We start from the raw sequence: 20,018 nt of genomic DNA on the forward strand, positions 1-20,018 counted from the left end.
GTCACCGTGACATCTTCAGATACCATCAAATCTGACACCATTACAGCCCTCCAAGGAGCGCTACCCTGTCGAGCAACCCCAGAGTTTCCACCAGTAAGCAGTTTTCGATTGAGACGCGCGACCAAGCTAACATTGCTCCAGTCATGGTACCAAGCTGGAGGCATATCCGGAACCGAGCATGACTGATGGCGCCCGGGGTCGTCCCATTGTTGTCGAAGAAAACGAGCACCAAGTGCAACGAGCCGAATGGAGGAACTGGACTGACCCAGTTACTCAAACGCACCAGCGACCGCATCATCCGGAGCACTCCCAGGCACCGGAACATCCGTATGCAGCTTCAACTGCACCATCCATGCCGCCGCCCATCCTCTCTCGTGAGCGCTATGCGCAGCAAACCCCTGCCCCCGTACCCCAAACGTCCCACCAACCTCGAGTCTACAATCACAGTCCCTCGAGCATGAGCCACGTCCTCAACCACTCGCCCTCTGGAACCGTCGAGCCTCCTCCCCTGCATCCCGCATCGTCCCATTCCGGTCTTCCTTCTGCCCACCACACTCCTTCTAGCAGCGTGCAACCTGTACCACCGCCTCCATACTACCCTCCTCAACCCGCCCGCCGCGAGAGGTCCGAGAAGGACAAGATGCTGGCTGGCGAGGACTTCCTTGCCTTCCACCCTTCGCTGCTCGCCGAGCGTGACCACTGCAGCAACCTCGTGTTCCGATTCAACATGACCAGCAAGGACAACGTGCAGATCACCCACAAGGAAAGATCGAGGCACTTCCAGGCTATCGTCGAGGCAAAGTGGAACATTGATCTGCACTACCGAGCGAGTGGCAGCAGTGCTATCCCCTACGTTGCTGGCCATGTCGGCCAGGATGTTCACGTCTCCACCCCTTTCCACTGCGATTACGGCTATAACCTTGTCATAGGCGACTTCGTTAGCATTGGCCCTGGCTGCAAGTTTCTCGACAGCGGACGCATCACCATTGGGCGGACGGCTCGTATCGGCGCCGGCGTCATCATTGACACGCAGAAGGTGCCGACCGATTCGAAGTCGAGGAAGGGCGTCCAGGGAACGTGTGTTGCGAGGGAGGTGGTTATCGGAGAGAACGTCTATGTCGGTGCGGGAGCGGTGATTTGTGCGGGAGTAAAAATCGGTACCGGGGCCATTGTCCAGCCTGGAGCCGTGGTTATGAAGGTGAGATCTGCTTTCCGAGGGTGTGTGGGTGCGTATGAATAACGTCGCTGACTCTTGAGTAGGATGTTCCGCGTGATTGCATCGTGAGGGGAAATCCGGCCACTGTGTCGGTGGTCAACTGGGATGATTGAGCGAAGCCGATTTTCCTCCATTCAATTTCTGTTTGGGCGATTTCGACTTTCAAAGGCGGGTTCTTGATGAACTCGATCTGGGGTTTGGTGTTTTGATGTCCCTCTACTCCCTTGCTGATTTGCGTTTCTCTGCATTTGCCTTGCATGTGCCTCGCATTGCCCTGCTATGCTTCGCTCTTATCGTTTTGTTGTTTGTTGTTTGTTGTTTGTTGATTTGTTTAACGGCGGATACCCATTGCTTTTTATGCTCTATTTCTTATCTTGGCAAAGGATTTAGGTCGGGAATGTGAACGATGGATCGATGTATGGATATGCATATGGATGTCGTGATGGATGGATGGATGGATGGATGGATGGGCATGTATGTGCTTTGACGGAGGGCTACGACCTTGATGGTATATATACACATTGGTGGATGACTGGATGGATGGATGGACGGCCGTATACATGTATGTGATGAGATAAAAAGGTCTATGTATGGTGAAAGTTCCTCTCTATGGGATTGTGATTTGGTTGTGATTGATGGTGTGCGTGGCTTGATACATACTTGTACTGTAACGCCCAGTCCTCGGCTGTTCGTTCTATACAGGACCGATCATTGGAGAGCGGGAGGGAGTATGGAACGAGGACGAGTCTGTCGCTAGCTCGCTGTTTCACCGTTGCGTTCTGTGGTAGTCCTAATTTTGGTGAGTTAGAGGGATGGAATAGAGATTAGGGGAGAGCGGTAGAGGTGTCGAGTCTGTCTATTTCTGGTTCATCCTGTTTTACCATCTCCTCTCTAAATCTATTTAATTTCTTTATCTTCCTCTTACAGCTAAACTTAGGCAATCTACCTTCTAGACGTACGCGCGTGCAAAGGCAGCAATTCCATCATCCTTTCTCACGGCACAGACCAAACGATCAATCTACGTCCATTTGGATCAGCATCACAGTTCAATAGAAGTAGTATTGATGTATCTGTCAACCCCTTTCTTCGCTCTTCGCTTATCATTTCTGCGCGGCCCAAAAGGGTGAAGAAAAGGAAAGCCAAAAGTACCCAAAAAAAGGCGCCATCCCTAGACCTTCCTTCTCCCCTTCCAAACCGCCTGCATTGCCAAACCCGACTGACTTTAAAGAATACCGGCAGGTTAGATTCCGCACCCTGCAACGTGCAACGTGCAACGTGCATTCCGTCCAACACCCAACGCCAAAGAAAAAAGGAAAACACCAAAAGCAAATGCCAGAAAACGAGCAACACAGCTCGTCGCCGAGGAATGATCCGAATCAGAACGCTCAGGAGATCGAACAAAACTCCCCCACTCTCTCTCTCCTCCTCATACCATTCTACGACGCATCCCCTGGCGCCACGTTCTCCCTATCCAGTGCCTTCCCTCCCATCCCCCCACCGTCCAACCTCGGTCTCTTATTCGGCTCCATCCCGCCTTCTGCTCCTCCATCGCCTATACCCCCGTTTCCGCCATTGCCCCCGTTAGAATAATGGGTACTAACATCCGCCAGCGGGGGTCTTTTGACTCCTCCACCTCCTCCTCCTCCTCCTGCTGTTGCCGCCCCGTTCCCGCCCTGCCCATGGATAACAGGAGATTTATACGCCCCCCGATTCGCCAACGGACTCATCGCATGTCCACCCCCAGGGACCCCAATCCTCCGATTCGGATCCGTATTCGGATTCACAAAATTCGGATGCGGACGAGCATTATTCACCGTCGTCGTCGTCGCGGCCGTCGTGAGAGGTCGGAAGGGTTGGCCTCCTCCACCACCGTGAACACCGCCAGCCACGTTACTGTTCCTCATCCCAAGTCCAACTCCGATGCCCCCCTGCTGCCCCTGCTGACCAGGTAAGTTTGCCGGCGGCAGACCAACCTGCTCCCTCTTAATCTTCATGGACCTTGAGCGGTCAATTCCAGGGGTCCTCTTCGCTTCGAGCTGCGGAGATTCGGCGTGCGGGTTGAATACTTTTACTTCTGGGGGGAGCGGCCCTGAGGGATCCACGTCTCGAAGGCGTTCCGCAGCTTTGGGATGTAAGAAGCCGACTTGCGCTGCTGCTGGTATGGCGAAAGGATGGCCTTGTTCCTCCTGTTGCGGTGGACGAGGGTGTGCGGGCTGCTGCTGTTGTTGTTGTTGTTGATGCGGGGCAGGAGGTTGTTTGCTGTTATTGCTGTTCTGCTGGGCTTGAGGAGGGGTTGGGTTGAAAGGCTGTCTTTGCTGAGCTTGCTGAGCGGCGGCGTTGGGAGCAGCGTGGATGTCGACTGTTGCTCCGGGCCCATGGGGTCGCTGTGCCTCTGGACGGACGGGCGTCTGGGGTGCTTGAGCGCCTGACCTAGGTAGTCCTTGATTCCGTTGTTGTTCTTGTCGTCGGGGTTGGCTGGTACCATTCGCTGCATTGCCCGAGGGTATCGATGGCATTCGTCTTGTAGGCTGTTGGGCTGTGCCATTGTTTATCGCCACGCCAGGTCGCTGTAGTGGTCCGCTATTCTGAACTAATCCAATCGACACCTCGGGAGCTTTTCCCGGGCCATCTTCAGGGACAGAGAGACTGTCGAGCGTGAATTCATCGCCGCCATGCTCGCTGAACTCGACGCCATCAAAATCATTCCCGCCAAACTCGTCGTCGAAATCCATGCTTTCACCCGTAGGTGTCCGTTGGGCCGCCGTTCTCGACACCCCATCCTGTCCCACGGATACCATTGCATTTTCCTCCTTCTTCACCGCTGCACATTCCTCCTTAACCTGTGGCGGGGGCCGAAAATCCGGATGCCTGTGTAATTTGGATTCGTCGAACTTTGTCGGCTTGACCTTCATACTCCCAATCTTTTTTAGGTACTCCTTATCGTAGAGGCAATTGCCCAGGACATTGCCGAAGTTACGAAGTGCGCGTTTCAATCCATCTGTCGCGGCTTCCTTCTTCGCCTTCTCAAAGGCAGCACCCTTGCCTTTGCAGTTCTCGATGGTGCCGTAGCCTATATCCTAATTTCTCCATCCGTCAGTGATGCAGTTGCTGGTTGGGAAAGCTGGCGGGTTGAGACACGCGTACCTCATGATACGTGCCATCCCTCAACGTAACCCTCACGACAATTGACAGCCCTAGATTCACCCTCCCATTCGGACTCTCATCCACCTACTCCAGATTAGCTCCTCCTAGCCCCTTCAAGACACAACCGCATCCAAAACATACATAATCAATCTGCACCTGCTGCAACGAACTACTCCACCCATTGAAGCCAAACACATCATTCGCCAACGCAATCGCCTTGGTCCCCTCCAAATACGCTACTTTGCTCCCTCCGGCGCCGGATCGATGCGAAACATACTCGGGACCCAGCTGCTTGTCCAGGCGGCTTTGCAGGGTTGCGATTTCGGCGGCTGTGAAGGCGGAGACGGAGCGTTCGTCGAAGGGGTTCTTGATGTGCGGGGAGGCGTATTGGTCGCCTGGTCTGCGGCGGGTGGAGTTAGCATTACCATTTTGGAAGATGGAGTCGGTGTGGGAAAAAAGCTGGGCAAGGACGTACGCAGGCATTGTCGCGTCTCAGGTGGGCGTGGACATGGGAGGGGTGGTTGGTGGTTTGGGAGGTGGAGAGTTGAGGTGAGGTTGGGGATGACGCGCTGAGGTCCGAGAAGGAACGCGCCATGGCACCAGGTCACGTGGACAAAGGCACCCATACCCAAAGGGCGCTGGCTTGATAAAGTTGAGCAACTCTGCTAGTACTTTTAGCGGAATGGTGAGGAGGATTTTATAGGTAGAGTTAAAAGGTATCTCCTGATACCGGGCTTTCTAAAGATAAACTAATATTTCCATCTTCCCTAGATAGCAATATTCCGATCCGTACCCCAACCCCAGAACGCCGGGAAATGCCCAATCCTATGTGTTTCCAAGCGACAAGGACGCCACTGGTCCATTTCCGTGTATCCAATGGTGCTGATAGACAGCAAACAAAAGGTGCAAGTAACAATAATGAAAGAGCATCGCTATGTCTTCTCCCTCGCCGCCATCTTCCTACCCCTATCACTCCCCTCCCCATCACTGCTCGCCTCTCCGAGACTATACCGCGCCGCGTCCTCTTCTCCAACTTTCTCCTTCTCCGCCCTGCCGTTCTGATGTCCATCCGGCTGCCCATTCACGGGTTTCTTCGCATCCAAATCGTCCAGCTCGTTGTCGTCGAAATCGGCAGCCTCGAGATCCCTGGAACGGTCTCTCCTCCTGAAGTTGTCCAGGCCCATTCCGGCAATGAGGGATTCGCGGCCCTCGTCTCCTCCGTCGACGCCTTTGTAGCCCGCGCGTCGCCGGCGATCGCGCCAGATGAAGATGCCCCAGATGACAGCCAGAATCACCACAACGACCAAAGCCACCTCACCCGAGCGGTAGTAGGCCTTCCACTCCGCTTCCTTCAGCTGCTTCGTCTTTTCGGCTTCGGCGTTTGTGGAGTTGGGATGTCCGCCCACGCTGACCAGAGGACCTTTTTCGCCGTCAATCTCGCTGTCAGTAGGTTTACCGCCGATAGCGCTGATATCAACGCCCATGAAACGGTCGAGCATGTCCCGCGAACGCCTCGGATAATCAAAGGGGACCATGTGGCTAGAGTTATAGAAAAGGACGTAGGTGAGGTTGCGGGCTTGTTGATAGGCACCAGCGGGCTCGCCTTCGAAAGTCCAGTCTCTCCGTGGGGCATAGACACCAGGGCTTATCTCGAAGCCCTTGCCACCGTTCCAGCTCATGTTTTCGATTAGCGACTCGGTACCTACGTGGTTGCAGATGAGATCCCTGTCACCGGAGAACAGCGTGATGGGAATTTCCGAAAGTAAATCGGGAAGGAAATGAAAACTTGGAACACTGTTGCGAGCTCGAAAGTTGGCTGATACGGCACCATTGCATTCCTGCCACCCGGTCTTCTTATCTGGGTTGATGTGTAGGGCCTGGATGACGTCCTTCCTATGCAGATAGGGAGTAACGGTGGTGAGGTCCGGAGGCCAGTTCATTCCGCAGGAACTGTCGTCTCGCAATCTGATGTCGTACATGTTGATGCATTGATGCATCTTATCCGCGGTCTTGTCCTTGGTCTCTTCAAGAATGGCCATCATGATCGCTTCACACTCTGGAGTGTCGACATGGCCGCTGGCTGAATCCTTTAATAGCTGTACGCATTTGGACTGCTGGGCCTCGACTCGCTTCGCCGCATCAGAGCCGGCTTTGATGATGCCCTCCTGATATGCGTAGGGTAGATAGGACAAGTATTGATCGACTGGCGAAATCCATCCGTTGCCAATAAGCAGACCCTTGAGATTCCACGTCGTTTTCCCCGGTTCTTTATTCCTTTTGAGGATGCTTCGCGCGATATAAGGGATGTGTTGGCCGGCATACGACTCGCCTGCGATATAAAGCTAGACACGGTCAGTATTAGGTGGTTACAGCTTCCAAGCGTCGTACTTACGTCGTCGTGCTCGTATTCGGGAAACAGGGCATACCACTTTTCTAGAAATATCATGAACTGGTCCGCCATCTGATCAAGCTCGTGCAGGTAGCTATTGGTGTCGACGTAGCTGAAACCCGTCCCTACGGGCTGATCGACAAAAAGCAAGTTGGCGAACTCGTCCCATGAGCCATTGTTGTACGTGAGCTGCCCGTCTTCTTGTACCCTGTAGGGGCCGATCTCCATAAGCGCGCCGTCCATGGAGCTACAGCCAGGTCCGCCGTTGAGCCATATCACTGTCCGCTGCTTGTCCGCAATGTGTCGGTTCTGGTAATGCCAGAAGAAGAGGTTTCCGTGGTGTTCTTCGTCGACTTGGATATGACTGATGTTGCGTTAGCTTGAAGCCATCTGTTGGGCGTTTGGGAGGTCACCCACCCGGCATGCATCTTCAGCAGCGGTTCCGGAGCGCCTGGTAATGAATGGACAAAGTAATCTGCCTGCGACTTCTCTGCGGAGCATCCGTCGATCCATGAAAGCGACGCGAGGAGTCCGCCGACGATGGCGGTCCGCCATGGCGAGGGAGGAGAGGTGGAAAGCATGACGGGTCCGGGAAAGTGGAGAGAGAGAGGATATGCCGTCGCTATCTCATGAGGACTCGACTGTCTTCGCGGACGGCGGCGGCGTACGAGGGCGTGAAGGGGGTTGAGGAGCTAGGGTAAATACCACAGTAGAGGTCGCTCGTTGCGATGGGATTCGTGGCCACAGGGCTTACGAGGCGGAGCGCAGGGACCCTGGGGAGGTGAGTGGCGGACGGGAATGCGAGGCACGGGATTCCAAGAGGTCAAAAGAGCGGCCGAATCCAGGTTGGCGAGATTTGGGTGAATAGCAAGAATTGACGATGAATAGACGCTAGCTTATGAGCGGCTCTTTGTCGTCTTCTATTCACGGGCAATATGCGGGATGTCAATTGCTTTGTTCTGCAGGTGTTCGGAAGTAGGCCTGGATGGATTGCTACCATGGCGCTGGCCAATAAGACGCAGCCGCATCGATCGGGAGTGCCGCCCTCCGACGACGCCGCATCTCACGGCCATGTCTCAAGAGCAACTCCTTGCACCAACGTTCGGCGTCTGCCGTGCGCCCTGCTTCAACAACTGTGTCACATGCCCCCCTAACCAGGAAAAAGCTCAGTGCGGTTCGTGAGAGCCCGATTTCATGGACCGCTCAACGCTCAATGAGCGGCATGACAGCCAACGACGCCGCCTTTCCTGCCACTGCTCTGATACAGCGAATCCTTAACTGTCGGCGATCTGGACCTGAGTGTATTTGGCGGCTGATGCGACGGATTTTGGATCTCTGGCTTCTCGTCTTCTTCCCCATTCCTACATTGGCACTCTACCACAGATGCTGGTTGTGCCTGCTCATCGGCTTGCAACTCTTTCCTGCACCACCACTCGCTGAGCCATGGCGTTCATAGCAGGTCGTCTAGCGCCTTCTCGGAATCTCTTTTGATGAGGTCGACCATGCCCTGTTCTGTCAGAAGTTTCGTTGGTAGCGGCATGTTACAGGCATCGTACCTCTGGCATAATGGGCGCTCCAGTCTTATCCTTGACATAGCGGAAGGGCATCTGGGTGCTCTCGTGCTTGCTGATCTTCAACTCGGGATGATCGACATAGGGAATTTGGTCGACAGGGACTAGTTGGCGTCAGAGGGCGAAGGTTGGGAGAGGGTGTCTACCATGATCAACCAACCTCTGTCTTGAACGACCATTCTGGTAACTCGAACGGCTGTATCTGTAGTCATTTGCACGGGGCCCAACCGACGGCCCTGGTAGCCCTTCTTGCGCAGTTCTGAGGTACGATCTACGAGGAGAGCAGGTCAGCCGACATGTGAAGGCTGCCCACCGATGGCTGCACAAAAGGCAAGAGACAGCACATACCTCTGGGTGGATCATCGCCTATGTGGCGGTCAGTTTGGAGAAGCAATCCGCAAAGGCAGCGAGGCTTGGAACTGACCTAGGATGCCGCCAAATAGGAACACGTCAAAAGCATCGCCATCCTCTGGGCTGAGGTCTTTCGGGGCAGCGGGATCCAACAAGCAGACTCTGTCTTTGCAGTCTGCAAAAATGTCCTCGACGCCCCTCGTCTCAATCTTCAAGCCCTTTGCATGCTGCAGCTTCTCTGGCAACTGGAATGCTTCTGGCACGGAGGAGAGCAGAAATTGAGCGCCAGCGGCATGGCTCTCGGATGCAATGGCAGCATACTCGAGAGCAGACCACTCTTCCAACTCTGGGTCCAGGTGCTCGACTACGAAGGTCTTGCCGGGTGTGGGAGTGCTGCTGGCCATATTGGGATGCTGCAATGTACAAGTATGGGTGCGGGATACCACCGGCAGTGGTACCTATTACTGCGTACCTGGAAAAGTGTGCACTTGAACATGTGCCGTCAGCTGCAGCAGTAGGGTGGGGCATTGACCAATCAGCGAGGGCCGGGTCACTTTCTCTGACCATCTTCCTGGTATGCTTTCTTGGGGACGATTTCTGCAGCATTTCACCGTCTTCTTCCAATCCAGTAGCAAAAGGGTCTAGGCACACGCCTTGGATCCCTGGACCATGCCATGACTTGGACAGTCTACCCAGATAGACGGAGATGCAGCAGCTCTTACACAACATCACCCCCCTCACACGATCGTCTCCTGAGCAAAAAGCAATTCAAAACAACTGGTATGCTCAGTGGGTAGCACGCGTGACGTCTTGAGCCGTCCACGGATGCCTTCAAACGGCCGAGAGCGACAGTGCCTATACCGTAGCCGATGAGTACATCGGCTCCCTGCATCTTCGGGTGCCATATCGTGCAGCTCTGGAGAAGCCGCCTGCATCACGGCGTCCTTTGAGTGGCCTCACGGCTACGACTTGCTGGCTGCCCCGCCCCTCCGTCAAGCTTTACTTGTAAGGGTGGTCATTCTTGGGGGTTAGAGCTACAGTACTTGTACATAGCAGCAGCTTATATAGATATCCGCTGGGCCCCAGGGAGCCCCTCACCTGCGACTCTCCATCCCATCTGCCAATTCCTCGCCCCTTTCAAGACTCCCACTCATAGTTAGTCTGTTTGCCCTCAGAGACACCCCTCATATCGCACTGCCAAGTTTGAGGCAGCCGGCACTTGTTGTTGGTTGGCGTTTCGGCTCGACCGCCTCAACCCTCCTAAATCCCCCACCCCCTCCCCGGTCGGTCCCTGTTCGCCCAAGCAATCGTCGACGCGAGCCAACGACGTCCACACATTTAAACCACCTTGCTCGTCGTGAGCTTTCCCTGGCCACCCCCCAGACAAAGAAGAATAAACACCACCACACTCGCAACTCGACCACGACTCAGCTCCCTCTTCCGCCGCTCCTCAGTCCGCCATTGTCCGTCTCCCCGACTGCCTCCTCCACGACGTCATAGTCATCTCCGCTGCGCGACCTTAGCGCTACAATCCACAACCATGAATCCCCACCAGCAGAACAAGGTCGACCTCAGCGTACGTCACCCATGATCTCCTTCCATCGTCTGCTGCGAGCAGAGATCAACACACTCTTGTCCCAGAACCCCGCAATCCTCCAAGATGCACCCTACTCACGCAATGGAGCAGAAACTCAACCCAGAGGAACAACGGCTATTCCGCTTGTATGGCAAACTTCCTAACAAGAAGGACCTGATACAAAACAAGCTCAAGGTACCGCACCTCCGCCTGCATTCTCGGTGCCATTTCTAACGTCAACCCCCACCCCAGGAACGGAAGTACTTCGACAGCGGAGACTATGCCCTCTCCAAGGCCGGCAAAGCCTCAGATCTCGGCCTCACTGAAATCGGTCGCGAGCATCCTGTACCCGAGAAGATCCCGCACATAGCTCCACTCGCATCACCGCACGGCAGCAACACTCACAACGGCCAGAACAAGGATCAAGCTAGCGCCAGTCCCGTCAAGGAGCACGCTTTCCTGCACCGCGAATCCAGCCTACACCGTGAGGCAAGCGCCGACGACTTCGAGGACGAGCAGCAGCCGCAACAGCAAGAAAACACCACCACCACCAAGTCATAGACTTCCCTTCATACTGTCCCTACAGGCCCCTGCCTGCTTCTTCTTCCTTTGCATCATGGCAGTCTGACCACCACGGCTCATCTCTTTCCTGTCCTGGCGACCGAAAATGTTAGCCTAGCTCGGCCTGTTCCTGATTCTATTTCCTTGGGTTCTGCACGGGTATCATGGGTGGGATTTCCGGCGTGTCGGTTCTGAACGGGTTCTTGGAATGGCCTGGGCCGAGATGTCTGGCTTCCCTGTGACATGGAGGCAGACATGCGACTTGAAAGGGCCCTCTCTTCTCTTTTCCTTTTTCCTCCTTTCTGCATGTGTAGTCTACTGGGAAACATCTGCTATGCCGGTGGTATTCAGTATGAGACGGCCTTTGCTTTATCTTTGCTCGTATAGCGGTAGCGAAATATAGTTAAGCTTATACCTGTTATCTCCGTCCTTCAACATCCATGTGTAGACTAGCAACCTGAAAATCTCCCCTATTCTGGGTTTCTGATGTCAAGCAACTGAATCTTATACTCACTCTCATGAGAAAGCATACATATTGCCGACGTTGCAAAGGCAGCATCCACCGCCCGAAAAGGAAATCCTTGGCATCAAAGCTCGGACCAGGCACCCCAAAAATCTCCCAGCAACACCTCTAACCATCTTCATCGCATCCACAACAACCCAATTCCACCATGCCGCCGAAACCACCCCTCAATTGGGGCATATTACCCCCAACCTTCCTCCTCCCATCCTCCACGCGGTCCCTCCTCCCGCAAATCGCCGCCTCATACGTCCCCACGCCCGCCCTCTCAACCTCAACACTTCCACCCGCATCCTACACCTACACCTCGATCCGCACCGTCATGAAATTCAAATCCACGCAAGAGCCACGCGCCTCACGCTTCAACCACCTCTCTGACAAAACTCCCCCCCTCGAAGCCACCTCGACCGCCGCCCTCGAGCGCAAAGCCCACAGCACCCCCCTCCGCACCGGCCTCTTCGGCATCAAGCGCGGCATGAGCGGCGTGTACGACCCGGAAACGGGAAAACGAACACCATGCACGATCCTCCAGTTCGACCGCAACGAGGTGCTCATGCACAAGACGCGCGACAAGCACGGGTACTGGGCGGTACAGATCGGGGCAGGGAGCAAGGACGTGGGCAACACGACGAGGCCGATGCTGGGCCATTTTGCGGTTGCGCGGGTGGGGCCCAAGAGGTGGGTGGGCGAGTTCAAGGTGAGGGGCCAGGAAGGGTTGGGCGTGTTGCCGGGGGAGATGATTGGGGCGAGTTGGTTTCGCGAGGGGCAGTGGGTGGATGTTCAGGGCGTGAGTCGGGGAATGGGGTTTGCGGGTGTAAGTATTGGATCCCTATATCTCCCTTTGGCGCAAGATCTCAAACTGGGAGTTCAGAAAGGAAAGAGAAGAATCAGACTAATGTAACCCCCCTCCCAGGGAATGAAACGCCACGGCTTCGGCGGCCAACCCGCTTCCCACGGTCAATCGCTCATGCACCGCGGCATGGGTTCCGCAGGCGGTAGTCAAGGCTCCGGTTCGCGCGTGCACCCGGGCAAGCGCATGCCCGGGCGCATGGGCAACGAGCACGTAACGGTCAAGAACCTCAAGGTGCTGCAGGTCGACGAGGCGAATGGGATTGTTGTTGTTCACGGTACGCATATATCTGTCTTTTTGTGGGAATTTGAGCATACGAGCTGACGGGATGATACAAAGGCTGCGTCCCCGGCCCAAAGAACCAGGTCGTTCGCGTCCAAGATGCCATTGGCAAGCCCTTCCCTACGAGCCCCATGACGCTTGCAGAAGTGGTGCCCAGCTCGATTACGCCCCCGCCCGAAGGACATCCCGCGAAGACGGTGCCGGTGCCCTTGTAAGATCTTTTAGGATTATCTTGAGCTCTGGGATTTGTATAAGAGTATAAGAGAAGAGATAGACGGCGTTGGAGTTACCGCTGTAAGAGGATAGAGAGAAGGTGCTCCTGGGGTCATTAGAGGGCTGTTTCGAGATAGCGACAGAGGCGGGAATTGTAGGGAGAAGCAGCGAGTTTTGGACAGGGCGAGGAGAGGAGAGGGAAATGAGAAGTGTATGATATATCCGGCATACATGGCCGGCATCGCGTTTTTCTCTTGGTCTGTCTGTACATGGATTGCATCGCTGATGGCTAGATTCGAAGAAAGAAAGAAGGAATGAGTGTGTCCATGTGGCAGGGCAGTGGTTCCATCCTGTCTCATTGTATATTTAGTTACCACGTGGAAGCGGTAGACCTGGTTAGAGTAAATACCATAGTAGAGCAGGCGAAATCATGAGAAGACCAACTCATAGCGGAATCACCAACCTCTCAAAGTGGATTTCACAACCATAAACGCCGTCGTCTTAATTCACATAGTTACACATCTTTCACATGATTCTTCGATTCCAGGGCCGTCGAGGTGTCAAAAGCATCGTCCAGCGTCTATATCTACCCTGTTTACTCCCTCCCTCCCTCACTCCCTTCATCCACCCCAAGTTCAAAAGAAAGAAATAACAAACCCCATCATGCAAAACCCAGTATGCAGCCCAGCCCAAAGAACAGGACATAGGTACCCTTTTACCCTCTCGAATGATTGAAAACTCCCCCCTCTTCGCCAGAAACGCCGCGCATAGATTTCTTCGTCTCTCCGTCACTCGCTCGATACAGTTACACCGACAGGAGGAAGAAGACGAGTCGTCGAAAGGAAGAATGCAAGATGCCAAGGATGAAAGATACTCGAATGCTGCTTCGCCGCTCCGCTGCCGCCGTGACCGCCCACTCAACGCCCATACGTAATGCGAGGCAGAAGACCCAGACTGGGACGATGTGATCTCGTCGCGTTCTTTGTTGGGGGACGGGAAACTGGCAAACAAAACTCAACATTAGCATCATCATTACTTCTCTTCATGTCCTACTCCTCATCCCCCATTCTTCCCCCAACCAACACCCCTCATCGTCTACCGCTTCTTCGCTCCAGGCCGAGGCTTACACTCATCCCCAGTGATCGGATGCAACCGAATCTTGATCGGCATGCTCGGCGTATTGACGCTGTACCCTTTACTCCAATCGTAGCTCACCGCATAAGCAAAAATGTTCCCGTCTTTGCTGAACGCCGTGGCGGTTATAGAGCCGCCGACATCCGGGTAGCCCTTGAGGCGATGCTTGGCGTCCTTGTCCCAGAAGTGGAACGTTCCGTCGCTGCCGGCGGTGGAGAAGGTGCCGTGTTGCGGGTGGAACGAGATTGCGTTGACCGAGTAGACTTTGGCGATGTTGCGGTCGGCTGTGTCTTGTTGGCGGTGGCATTTGAAGGAGAAGTTGAGGCTGCGGGAGGAAATGTTAGCTGGAGTCTTGGTAGCCGTCTTGGAGAAGTGAAAAAAGGGAACTTACGCAACGTCCTTGTCGTCGACATACTGAATGGCGCAGCGTCCTTCAATGGACCCTACAGCGAAACCAGAAGCGTCGGTGAAGCAGCTCACAACTCGAGTCTGCCACTTCAACGGACTCGTAATCGTCTTGTAAATCTTGACCGGGTTGTTCAAATCCACCATATGGATATGCCTCTCCGCCGTCCCAATCACCATCAAGTGCCGATTCTGATACTTCTTCACGTCCATCGTGTACACGCGCTCTCCGCAGTCCAGCGTCGCGAGCGGATTCGCGCTCTGGAGGTCCCACATCTTGACCGTCTTATCCCAGGACCCCGTCGCGAGGATCTCGGTGTTGTTGTAGTTGAACCAGCGGACGGATCTGACGGGTTGCTCGTGCGCTTTGGCGATTTGGGCCTGGATTTCGCCCGAGGCGGGGGCATTGCGGAGGTCGACGATGCAGACGTTACCGGCCGTGTCGCCGCCGGCTACGCGTGTGCCGTCCTAGATATCTTGTTAGTAACCCTAGATATACGCAATCCTGTCAAGCATAGCTACAAGAATCATGTGAAGAACGTACCGTCGACCAAGCGACCCCGAGAACTGCGCCCTTGCAGGTAAAGAACCACTTCCCTACTGCTCCGGTGCTGGTAATTTCGTAGATGTAGACCTTCTGGTCCCAGCTTGACACGGCGAGGAAATCCGCTGTCGGCGAGAACATGAGGTCGGATATGCCGTCTGTGGGTGGATTGGGAACGTCGACGTCTTTGCTGATGTCACCTGTTGTGGAGGTGGCAGTCGCGGCGGGCGTACTGCCAAAGAGACCGGCCATGGTTATTGTTCAGGTGCGAGATTATAACGCTGTGGTGGTCGTGGTTGCGGCTGTAGGTGGTGCGCGTGGAGTGTTTCGGTGGGAGAGCTATGGTGCGATGTTGATATGGCTGCGAAAGCTCGAAGACTCGGCTGCACCTTATGGTCCAAGGTTTCTCTCTTGAGGCAAGTCTTCGGGACTCAAGGGCAAAGGATTGACAAAGTAACAAAGATACTAAAAACGCGCCGTAGCGTCTTTATAAGTACAATGACCGGTGCTGGCTTCAACGAAGCTGTGAAAGAAACCGCGGAACGCACAGGCACTTGCAGCAGCAACAGGCAAGAGAGGCACCCATCCCCTTTCAGCCTAGCCTTGGCTACACGGAAATACTCTCGGCCCGACAAAATTTCCTTTCCGCATCAAAACCGCATCGCTCGCTTCCCTCTCTTTTCTTCCTCCGCAGTTCCTCGTCAAAGAATCGCATCGAAGCTTACACACGGAGCGTCCTGGTTTTCCGACTAGAACGTCTCTCACACAACGCTTTGGGAGAAAGTCCCCGGACATCCATTGCTTGCAATGGCAATTACAGCAACACGTACCGCCACAAAAGCGCGCGCCCTCACGATTCCCATCGTCCCGGCCCCCGTTTCCCGTCTGTACTCTTCTTTCTGGCTTTGAGTTCTAGGCCGTCCCGAAGGTGTGGCCCCGGACGACGATATGAGTCCGCTACATCCAAGGTCCGGTTCTTTGGCTTGGAGCTGGAGGGTTGAGGAGGGAAGTGGTGCGGTGTCAACCGGGATGACTGTGAGTGGGTTTTTTCGTCCAGTTGGTAGTCACCGCGATTGCTCTCTTGCTCCTCAGGTATATGAGGAGTTCTTTGAGGGTCACTCAATGGGGCTTATTCTTGATGCGAGGAACCGCCAGCCTTTTTCATTTTCGGATCCGAGGATAGCTATTGCAGACTTTGGGCGTTCTGGTCTGGTCCATGCTGGCTGGGCTGGGATGCAAGCTCTGACGTAGGCTCTCCGGTGCTTGGTCGAACAAGCCGGATTCATCAAGCTGCACTCGCAGAGGGAGCACGGACAAAAGTCATTCGAGTTCAGGTGATGAAGACGCAAATAGAGTCAAGCCCTGAGACTGCCTGGGCCCTACGTGGCAAGGTGGTCGTTGCTGTTACACATTTGCCTACGACGGTATCTGATGAATGAGAATGACTTTTGCTCCTGCCGGGGTTGGGTATATAGTGGACTTGCATGTGATGCTAAGGGTGCCATTCGTCTAGTCGTCCATGCTGAGGGTTAATCAGCGAGGGCTGGACCACCTGCAACTTGTCCCAGCCAATCTTTCGGAGACGGGCTTGAACGCAGTCTCCTTCCATCATGATCGTGGCCGTGCAGGCTCGAAAAGACCTCTACCATCAATTCCCTGAGAAGGGATATGATCCTCGCAGACCTGGCGGCGACATTTATAGCGAAGTTGCTATCCAAGGCAGGATAAAACGCCTGCCATATTCTCATACACATCTATAGCGCTGTGATATCATACTACATTCCCTTTTGCCTCTCTATCCCCTCAGCCTCGACCCTCTTCGCTTCTTATGCCTATTTACGCATCCTTCCCAACAATAAATTCCTTGACTTCCTGATACGCCTTTTCCAAGTCATCATTCACCACAATCTTCTCATGCGGTGCCTCTGGACTCCTGGCAAACTCCATCTCTACCTTCGCCTGCTTGAGCCGCTTTTGAATTGCTTCTTCTTTGTCTGTAGCACGGGAACGGAGGCGCTGCTCGAGGATCTCTAGGGAGGGAGGCGAGAGGAAGAGGAAGCGGGGTCTGGGAAACGTGGGGTGGTTGGCTACTTGTTTGACACCCTGAAGAAAAGTCAGCGACGCTTGTCAAAAGAGAGAGAGAGAGAGAGAGAGAATGGAAGAGGATGGGAAGCCTTCAATGGTGACAACTGCGTAAATAGATGAGGGCGGAGACGTTAGACATACCTCCATCTCAATATCCAAAATACACACCCTCCCCTCCTCAGCAATCCTCCTCACAGCCTCCACACTCGTCCCATACTGATTGCCCCCAAATGTCGCATGCTCCACAAACCCGCCCTCCTGCACCAACTTGCCAAACTCTTCGGGAGAAACAAAGTAGTATTCACGGCCGTGCTGCTCGCCCGCCCGAGGAGCCCGCGTCGTGTGCGATACGCTGAAGCCGAAGCGGTTGGGGTATTCGGCGAAGAGGCGGTTGAGGATGGTGGATTTGCCGGCGCCGGAGGGGCCGGATATAACGATGGGGCGGTGTTTGGTGAGGGCCGAGGTAGGGAGGGAAGAAGGGTCTGTTGGAGGCATGGTGGTGGTTGTGAAGGCGACAGCTGGGAGGAGGAAAGAGTGAGGTGCGGCGGGAATTTTATGAGGACGGGGTGTCGCTTCCGAGAATGAAGGATGAGTTCGAGCGAGGGAAATGTTCTTTCGAATGAATGACTGGTCGAGGATTGCGGTGCGGAAGAACGCTGGATTTCGGGGGAGAGTCAACGGCATGGAGGAGACATTGATAAACTATCTATCCGCACACTCGCCGAGGGGCGTCGGTGTGCGATTGGCGGTGAAGGATGCTCGTAGAAATTTGTTTGCAATGTTTGCATGGCGGGGAGCGCTCTCTGGTGGACAGGGGTGTGACTTCGCGTCCAGGTCCCGCCGAGCTCGCGTTGCAATTGGAACAGCTTGCTACCTACGTCAAGGAATCCGAGTGTCTTATAATTTGTCTCTTATGGCTCCGTAACACATTTGCACTCATTTTCTTTCCTTATCATTGAACACCAGAGTCAGGCTCCAATACCTTCAGGATGGTACGTTACCCTTTTGTTCACCGAGCTTCAAACCCACAGCTAACCTCCCCACTACCAGTCGAAGCAATACCTAACCCTCCACACCCTAACCTCCGCCCACCCCTCCGACATCTTTGCCCTCGCCCCCAAGAAAACCCGTCTCCTCTCCGCCTCCGGGGCCAGCAGCATAAACATCTATGATACCACGCAATCCGACTTCCCACTCGTACAGACACTCGAAAACGCACATCCGCTCGGAATCCATCATCTCGTTACCGCGAGAGAAGCACAGAGAGCCGCGAGTGCGGGATTTGAAGGGAAGGTCAAGATATGGAGTGCGGAGGGAGAGAATGGAGAGTGGAGCTTGGACGGAGAAATTGTGGGTGGGTATGCCCTCCTGTTTTTTTCTTCTCTCCTTGTAAAGGAAAGGAGGTGGTTATAAGAGGTCACTAGCTGATGATAACAGATGGGAATAAGCCCGGCGACGTGTGGGCGATCGCGCTCAGTGCTGATGGGAACTATCTCGCTAGCTCGAGCATCAATGGGAAAGTGAATGTGTGGGCGCTGGACCAGCAGGGAATGCCGAAGATTAGGGAGTATGAGACCAAGGGCAGCTTCGGCCTGTGTGTGGATCTGGTAAGTGCCTGCTTTCCGAATTCTATGCTACCTTCAACGGATATACAGATTTGCTGACAGAGAGTCCAGAGCGCGGATGGCCGCTTCACAGCCTCCGGCCATGAGAACGGCAGCATATACATCTTCAACAACGACACAAGCCGTTTGTCACATTCTGTCGCGGGTCTCGTACATCCAGTGCGGTCCGTAGCGTTTAGCCCTGCGTCGAAGCTGTTAGCAGCTGCTGGTGATGCGAGGATCATTGCTCTATACGATGTCAACTCTGGCGAGCAGGTTGCGAATCTCACGGGACATGGCGGCTGGGTATTAAGTGTGGATTGGAGCGACACTGGAGAATATTTGCTTTCTGCGTACGTTTGATCACTTCAAATATCACTGCGGTGGCGAAACGGTTTTTGATTGGAACCCATTGCTAACATTTCCACTCAGATCCCACGACTCGAAAGCCAAAATATGGCGCATCGAAACCCGCACATGCGTCGCCACACACTCTCATGGTGATAAACCCTTATGGTCGGCGAAATGGTTACCAAAGGTTGCCGGTCGGAGCGAGATGTTTGCCCTAGGAGGTGGAAATCAGAACATCGCCTTCTATCGTGAAGCTGCAGGTTGATGGAATTGCAGCTTACCCTTGCTGAAACAACCAAGATACCTACCAGTTTGAGCGCGTGGATGAGGAGGCAGCTGTGACGTACTATATCACACCATGATGTAGCATGGATGAATGGGTTGGTATCTGAGGGAGGGGAAGCTTACTGGCTTCAATATGCTGTACGCTCCTCTTTGAAAGTAACAAAGGGGCAGGATACGCTCGAGTGTAGAGTCGATGGCCTCAGGCAACTGCTACCCTCCAAACAAGACAAAAAGAATGCTGAAAAGCATGTACGAAAAGAGAATCGAGCACTTACTTGGTGATTGCTTAAGCATAAGCGCATGCCTTTCACCGGCTATCTTGTCTGATACGAATAAATGATCCTCTGGTATGGCAGGTACAGGAAACTGTAAACATTCAACGTAGTATCTTGCACGTGACAGGCGAAGTCAGCATCGTAAAGTCGTGGGCAATGTCCGTCAACGAAGCCAATCTCTGTTACTTCGGAAGGTGTGCCTAAGCTAGATACCGTGTATATGCACACCCGAATTACCGCAGGATTATACAAGGCAGTAGACCTTGATTGGCATTGCGATTCTCAAGCACATGCTTTGGCGGAAGATTCGTGTAAGAGGAGGAAAAGGCTCTCTGCCTCGAGCATATTTGCACCTAAATATTCACTCAAGATTGTTCTACACATCCTCATAATGTAGATACGGCAGTTGAAGATGATGGTGTTGGAGGAATTTCCTCTTTCGGAACACGTTAACAAACGGAGTTTAGCGCGGCGCCAAGGACTCCGAAATATCTATCTGTTGCCGTTCCCATCCCATCTCTCTTTCTTCTTCATACATATCGTCGGTCTGTTCTCCTATTCGCAGCGAATCTCACCTTCTCTATGATCTCGCTGCTTATAACGGACCAAGAAGGATGTCCGGCTGTTCTAATCCTGGGGCTCGATTTCGCCGGCTTCCGAGC

General features: G+C 54.1%; 10 protein-coding genes across 10 annotated transcripts; 5 read left to right on the top strand and 5 right to left on the bottom strand.

Annotated features, from left to right (window-relative positions):
• EI97DRAFT_286325 (trimeric LpxA-like protein) lies at window positions 1-1,332 on the top strand. The gene is made up of 2 exons (XM_033794406.1): window positions 1-93; window positions 142-1,332. The coding sequence occupies exon 2, from the start codon at window positions 179-181 to the stop codon at window positions 1,238-1,240; it is 1,062 nt and encodes a 353-aa protein (XP_033648860.1). The 5' UTR covers window positions 1-93; window positions 142-178; the 3' UTR covers window positions 1,241-1,332.
• EI97DRAFT_286326 (uncharacterized protein) lies at window positions 1,333-1,710 on the top strand. The gene has a single exon (XM_033794407.1). The coding sequence runs from the start codon at window positions 1,425-1,427 to the stop codon at window positions 1,617-1,619; it is 195 nt and encodes a 64-aa protein (XP_033648861.1). The 5' UTR covers window positions 1,333-1,424; the 3' UTR covers window positions 1,620-1,710.
• Window positions 1,711-2,260: 550 nt separating this feature from the next.
• EI97DRAFT_428459 (uncharacterized protein) lies at window positions 2,261-4,907 on the bottom strand. Its single transcript, XM_033797248.1, has 4 exons — window positions 4,836-4,907; window positions 4,502-4,760; window positions 4,361-4,444; window positions 2,261-4,293 (listed from the first exon to the last, which is right to left on the bottom strand). Exons 1-4 carry the CDS (start codon window positions 4,841-4,843, stop codon window positions 2,653-2,655), a joined length of 1,992 nt encoding a protein of 663 aa, XP_033648862.1. The 5' UTR covers window positions 4,844-4,907; the 3' UTR covers window positions 2,261-2,652.
• Window positions 4,908-5,292: 385 nt separating this feature from the next.
• EI97DRAFT_462932 (pheromone-processing carboxypeptidase KEX1) lies at window positions 5,293-7,330 on the bottom strand (the record flags this gene model as incomplete). The annotated part of the gene is made up of 3 exons (XM_033801324.1): window positions 5,293-6,702; window positions 6,753-7,113; window positions 7,167-7,330. The coding sequence occupies 3 exons, from the start codon at window positions 7,328-7,330 to the stop codon at window positions 5,293-5,295; spliced, it is 1,935 nt and encodes a 644-aa protein (XP_033648863.1).
• A 397-nt stretch (window positions 7,331-7,727) lies between these two features.
• EI97DRAFT_437957 (DUF431-domain-containing protein) lies at window positions 7,728-9,122 on the bottom strand. The gene is made up of 5 exons (XM_033799449.1): window positions 8,745-9,122; window positions 8,669-8,686; window positions 8,481-8,591; window positions 8,306-8,424; window positions 7,728-8,256 (listed from the first exon to the last, which is right to left on the bottom strand). The coding sequence occupies exons 1-5, from the start codon at window positions 9,073-9,075 to the stop codon at window positions 8,200-8,202; spliced, it is 636 nt and encodes a 211-aa protein (XP_033648864.1). The 5' UTR covers window positions 9,076-9,122; the 3' UTR covers window positions 7,728-8,199.
• A 1,089-nt stretch (window positions 9,123-10,211) lies between these two features.
• On the top strand, window positions 10,212-10,808 carry EI97DRAFT_453749 (Endosulfine-domain-containing protein; the record flags this gene model as incomplete). The annotated part of the gene is made up of 3 exons (XM_033800476.1): window positions 10,212-10,247; window positions 10,359-10,442; window positions 10,500-10,808. 3 exons carry the CDS (start codon window positions 10,212-10,214, stop codon window positions 10,806-10,808), a joined length of 429 nt encoding a protein of 142 aa, XP_033648865.1.
• A 649-nt stretch (window positions 10,809-11,457) lies between these two features.
• On the top strand, window positions 11,458-13,168 carry EI97DRAFT_437959 (mitochondrial 54S ribosomal protein YmL9). Its single transcript, XM_033799450.1, has 3 exons — window positions 11,458-12,142; window positions 12,242-12,455; window positions 12,518-13,168. Exons 1-3 carry the CDS (start codon window positions 11,480-11,482, stop codon window positions 12,673-12,675), a joined length of 1,035 nt encoding a protein of 344 aa, XP_033648866.1. The 5' UTR covers window positions 11,458-11,479; the 3' UTR covers window positions 12,676-13,168.
• A 600-nt stretch (window positions 13,169-13,768) lies between these two features.
• Window positions 13,769-15,008, bottom strand: EI97DRAFT_388157 (Poly(A)+ RNA export protein; the record flags this gene model as incomplete). Its single annotated transcript, XM_033796165.1, has 3 exons — window positions 13,769-14,132; window positions 14,199-14,680; window positions 14,757-15,008. 3 exons carry the CDS (start codon window positions 15,006-15,008, stop codon window positions 13,769-13,771), a joined length of 1,098 nt encoding a protein of 365 aa, XP_033648867.1.
• A 1,359-nt stretch (window positions 15,009-16,367) lies between these two features.
• EI97DRAFT_437961 (guanylate kinase) lies at window positions 16,368-17,613 on the bottom strand. The gene is made up of 2 exons (XM_033799451.1): window positions 16,983-17,613; window positions 16,368-16,859 (listed from the first exon to the last, which is right to left on the bottom strand). The coding sequence occupies exons 1-2, from the start codon at window positions 17,334-17,336 to the stop codon at window positions 16,593-16,595; spliced, it is 621 nt and encodes a 206-aa protein (XP_033648868.1). The 5' UTR covers window positions 17,337-17,613; the 3' UTR covers window positions 16,368-16,592.
• Window positions 17,614-17,706: 93 nt separating this feature from the next.
• EI97DRAFT_437962 (WD40 repeat-like protein) lies at window positions 17,707-19,437 on the top strand. The gene is made up of 5 exons (XM_033799452.1): window positions 17,707-17,833; window positions 17,892-18,195; window positions 18,279-18,448; window positions 18,518-18,798; window positions 18,878-19,437. The coding sequence occupies exons 1-5, from the start codon at window positions 17,831-17,833 to the stop codon at window positions 19,059-19,061; spliced, it is 942 nt and encodes a 313-aa protein (XP_033648869.1). The 5' UTR covers window positions 17,707-17,830; the 3' UTR covers window positions 19,062-19,437.
• The last annotated feature ends 581 nt before the right edge of the window (window positions 19,438-20,018 follow it).

The sequence above is a fragment of the Westerdykella ornata genome, assembly GCF_010094085.1.
Source record: "Westerdykella ornata strain CBS 379.55 unplaced genomic scaffold EI97scaffold_66, whole genome shotgun sequence".
Taxonomy (NCBI): Eukaryota; Fungi; Ascomycota; class Dothideomycetes; order Pleosporales; family Sporormiaceae; genus Westerdykella; species Westerdykella ornata.